General features: G+C 37.1%; 1 protein-coding gene across 1 annotated transcript; it reads right to left on the reverse strand.

Annotated features, from left to right (window-relative positions):
- Positions 1-864: 864 nt before the first annotated feature.
- LOC110444785 (mediator of RNA polymerase II transcription subunit 1.1-like) lies at positions 865-5,003 on the reverse strand (the record flags this gene model as incomplete). Its single annotated transcript, XM_021489144.1, has 3 exons — positions 865-3,046; positions 3,602-3,988; positions 4,862-5,003. Coding segments are annotated over 3 exons (1,668 nt in total), but the record flags the coding sequence as incomplete, so codon positions are not given.
- Positions 5,004-5,110: the final 107 nt, after the last annotated feature.

Consider the following 5,110-nt stretch of genomic DNA (forward strand, 5'->3'; position numbering starts at 1 on the left):
GGTTGGAATAGTTCATTATGAAATTTCAGGGGTGAATGAGTTGATGAAAAACACAATGAAGGTATTTCTTAAAAATTCTTTATTAGATATATACATGTATATACATGGTATAACAAAATCAGGTTGTTATCTCCTAGATGATAATACATTCATTCTATTAAAATGATTTGAATTGGAATATTTTTCAGATGTGATAAAATACATGTTATTAAATTTCATATAAAAACATCAATTGTGACTATATAAAAATAGTTTAAACACGGAACTATCGTACCAGACATTGATCCGATGTATGTTGTTGAGGGTTGTGATGTCTATCGTACCAAACATTGATCGGATGTATGTTGTTGAGGTACTGCGATGTCTATCGTACCAAACATTGATCGGATGTATGTTGTTAAGGTAGTTAAGGTATTGCACAACATTACAATTCTGCTGATTGGTTGCTGATGAGTTAAAAATTCATATGAAATATGTGGACTGATTTATTTCTCAACTTCTAACTGAAGCTTGAAGATTTTTGTGTCAAGTTAAAGGTATTTCAGTCTCCTGAAACTTTCAACTATTAAAAAGGAAAATTATATAAAAAGGAAAATGGTTACAAAAAATCCAAATACTCTAATATCCTTTAGTCTTTCTATTATATGTGCAGACTGAGTATCCAATTACTATAATTACTGATGAACCAATATTTAAGAAATTGCATCTTTGAAGGCCGTAACGGAAACATGATTATTTGCCCGGAAGAAAAAGTCTGCAGTGAAAAAGATGTTAAAGAGTTTGGATAAAAAAAACCCGTCTTCAACACTCAATTGTCAAATGTTTTAAAAAAAAAAAGTATGTCAAGAAAATTTGATTTTCTGTGATACAATGTAACACCAAATATGTACCGGTATTTATACATTTCAAATCTTATATAACTTATTATTTTATTTTGAACAATACACTGTATTGAGTACCTGGTGTATGTATAATATACATTATACTATATATGTACCAGGTAGTTTTTTGGGAATCATATTTTATTAATATTCTTAGCAAACTGAATATTTTGAAAGAATGGCTTAATCTATAATGAATATATACATGCACCTTGTAGTAATCGCTTTGTATGGATGCATACATCCATGCATGGGTCAGTACACAGCTTCTGTACAAGATATCTCAGAAGTATCTTATTATATTTTAGAGGTCATAGGTTAAGGTTAAATATCTCAATTTATGACTACATAATAAATTATATTCCCTGTCTGTTTTACAGACAATGTATTATGAAAGAAAGATTTAAAATTTCCGTTTTTACAAATATGCATCTGTAATCATACTGGCCATGGTATGCCCAGAAAAATTACATGAAATCAACAGGGTTCCCATGTACACACTGTATAACAATGTACTGCAGTCACTACTAGACCAGTATACATCCTATATACAAATGAACACTCTTCTAAAATATTGCAAGGCCTAAGTATAAACAGGAATGACACTGGTTACTTTACTTGCTCATGAGATTAAAATATATGACATGTACTTAATACTAGCAATGATGAAATTGACAAATTACTATTATCTCCAGGTATAAATAATTACTACAATTATTCCTTATCAATCAATTTGTTTACATATAATTGGCAAATAATTTTCTGAGCAAACAAAATTTCAAGTCTATATAAATGTATCTTACAGCTTTCTTACACAATCTTCATGCAGCTGTTAATTAGTTTCAAATTTATCTTTCAACTCATTCACCCCTGGAATTTTAAAATGAACTATTTCAACCTTTGAACCAGAAGAGTTCAAATGTGTCTTCAGGCGTGAAAAAGTTAAATCATGCCACATTGCATCATAAAAAGAAAATGACAGTTCATTTATTATAAAGGCAGCACTTTCTATCCGCTCACCGAACATTATACATCTGTGGTCCTCTTCATGAGGTCCACACCACTCGGAAGGTTAGCTGCACCATCAGAGTCATCAGTGAGATTGATCACGTGGGCGTCACTGCTAATCCCTGTTCCTGAACTGGCCGGAGAATATCTACCTGTGTACCCTCGCTGGACCAGGTATGAAAACAGGGGTGGATCTTGGGGTGGATTGGAAGCCGCACGATGCTGAGAAGGATGGGACTGTTGTGGGACTTGTACATGGGGCAGCCTAGCTCCTGCCTGGTTTGGAGGCTGAACTGGTCTGAACTGCATTGGGCCAGGCTGTATGGGAACTCCTGGTCGCATTACGGGAGGGTAGTGACCTGTAGCAAACTGTGGCTGTGTTACTGGTCTCACAATAACACCTGGGATTGGAGGCCTGGTTGTAGCCATAGGGTGACCGATCATTGGATGGCCAATCATAGGTTGTCCCATATTTGTCCCAGCCATGACTGGACCTGGCGGGTAGGCAGCCACACCAAACTGAGGCTGCTGCGGTGGCTGCTGAGGAGGCTGTTTGGCCTCACCATTTCTATTTTTCCCTTTTTTACTTGGTTTTGAATATAAAGCAGTTCTTGGATCGATTTTCTTTTTCTCATCTTCTGAGTCTGACTCAGTTTCTGATGTATCATCATCAGTGGTCTCCGTATTTGATTCGTTCTCCTCGTCGGATGGCCCACACTGAACACTGCTGTCTCTGAGTGCCTCTACATCCTCACTCAGTTCATCATAAACGTCCTCTTCCACTGGCTTCTTAGTTTTGGCTTTTGCTTTGGGTTTCACACTAGGCTTGATGATCCGCTCCACAAATTTCTCCTGTGGATGATCATCTTCTGCCTGTACAAACGACGACTCCATTTCAGAGTTAGAGTCAGAGTAAAGAGAACGTCTTGGAGAAGAGTCTCTTCGTTCTCTGTCAATTTCTCTCCGATTCCGTCGGTCAAATCTGTCGTCATTCCTGTCTCTATAGCGCCTGTCTTTTCTATCATAGTCCTCATCTCTGCTATCGTAACGATCACGTCTCCGGTTGCGACTATCGTGATCATCCCTATTATGTCGCGTTGACTTGTCGTAACGCTCGTAGGGCGGAGGTGGAGGTGGGTGGCTTCTGGGAGGACCATCTGAAATAAGATGTAGATAATATCCATTGAGGAGTTTTACAGAATTTGAATAGCAATGCTTAATTAATTGTTCTAGTTAATTTTAACAGGTGATTTTGCAATTTCAAATGGATAGGCTGCTTATCTTAAGAGAACATTTTCCATCTCATTACTTAGCTATTTTCCAGAAGATAAAAAACAAGCGAGCTATTTTCCAGAAGATTAAAAACAAGCGTCTAACGTATTCAGCTATCTAAATATTTATAAGTAAGAAATGTTCAAAGTAATATATTGATCTAGGAAATAACTTCAGAAGTCCAAAAGAGTGTTTGGGGACTGCAATTTTCAATTTGCTTTTCTATGCTTTATAGATTACATATCTAGACCTATATCTAAAAGCACTACTTATACTTGCCACTCTGACTCAATGGAATGACAAGATTGTATTGTTCATAAAATCTTAATCCCCGCCCCACCAAAAAAGAACCCAACAACTCAAACCTAATGTTTTTATTACATAATTATTCATGTTTGAACAAATTACATTGCACCAAACATATATAAAATATTACTCACCATCAAAAACACTATCGTCATCCTCACTTAGCCTGCCCCTGCTACGGTAAGGTTTGTTTACGCTGGATAGACCCATTTTAGAGCTCTGTGAGGCCCACAGTTTGGACTTCGTGTCATGTGAAGTGGCCCGCACGCTACCCTTGCTGGTGCTGATGTTTGCCGCTGTGTTAGTCTGGCCGAGTTTGAACTCATCCCATCGTCGATTCACTCCTTTGGATTTACGATAGCAGCAGATGATGACGATGGGAGCGATGACGAAGAGAATGAGTCCAAACACTCCACCAACAATCCCAAGGATGATTTCCTTGGTGACGGGAGACTGATAGAAATAGTAGTTACACCCAGGTCCCTCTCCACCTGGGCACTCGTCAATGACGCTGACATCACCTGTTACCATGGACAAATATTTGTATGACTCATTTGCATTTCCTAAATCAGTGTTATTTTCATTATATCAATTTCAATTCAGGTTACTTGTTTGAGATCCTGTAAAGTTAATTGAGTGTTAAACTTCTTGAAAGAAAACTCTTGCAATAATGATGTTTATATTTTTCCATGATTGAAATCAAATGATAGCATTCTTTTCACAGACAAAGATATACTGTATATATCCCGAAACTTTCGCTCAGACAAAATTTACCCTCCACCTATAATCAATAATCATTAAGTGTAAATTTCGTCCTTTATATTTATTTACTATAAGGGTATGCAGTGCACTTGCATCTACAATAATGATTAATTCGCCAAAAAATCTGGAGGGTGAAAGGTAAATTGCTGGCATACAGTATACCAGAATATAATAATATCATCGCCATGCCATCTTACTTGACATAAATAGAGTACTGTATTTGCCATAATTAGTGCCCATGTCGCTTGGAAAAATTGGGTGAATGGGGCGCTTATTAAGATAAGAAAAAATTGGCTGTAAAGGCGCAGCCATAACTGCACAGTCAACATTTTCCCAAGGAAAAACTTCAACATTGCTCTCTTTTTTTTTATCTAAAACACTGGAAAACTGTTTTGTCAGACTGCAAGGTGAGTGTCTGATATAAAAGTATATTTAGTACTATATTTTGTTAACAGAAGAGGGCCCGAATGAAGGGTGTTTGGGAAAATGGGGCCGATATCGCTTCAAAGTGCCCTGAAAAAGGGAGGGGCGCTAATTACAGGGAATACAGTAAAACATACAAGATTTATGATTTTATAATGATGGGTTAAAATTGAGTTTTGGGAAGTTTGAGAACAATGCTGCTTCTTTACCTGGAATACTTATGATGTGACACTTGATGTTGTAGTCAGCTTGTCCCGTATAAGCTTTGACAAGTTGGAAGGTCACGAATCCTCCAGAGGTGATCAACGGTTGAAAGTTGGCAGGTTTGTCCTTTCCGAACCCAAACCCATACTACAGAAAGAAAAATTAAGTAAATTATCTGACAAGTCAAGTTTAACACATCCTCAATATCTAGGGGTTTCACTCACTTTCGCTCTCTGCACCCCTGGAATATGTCA

Source organism: Mizuhopecten yessoensis, unplaced genomic scaffold (genome assembly GCF_002113885.1).
Source record: "Mizuhopecten yessoensis strain PY_sf001 unplaced genomic scaffold, ASM211388v2 hete_36173264, whole genome shotgun sequence".
Taxonomy (NCBI): Eukaryota; Metazoa; Mollusca; class Bivalvia; order Pectinida; family Pectinidae; genus Mizuhopecten; species Mizuhopecten yessoensis.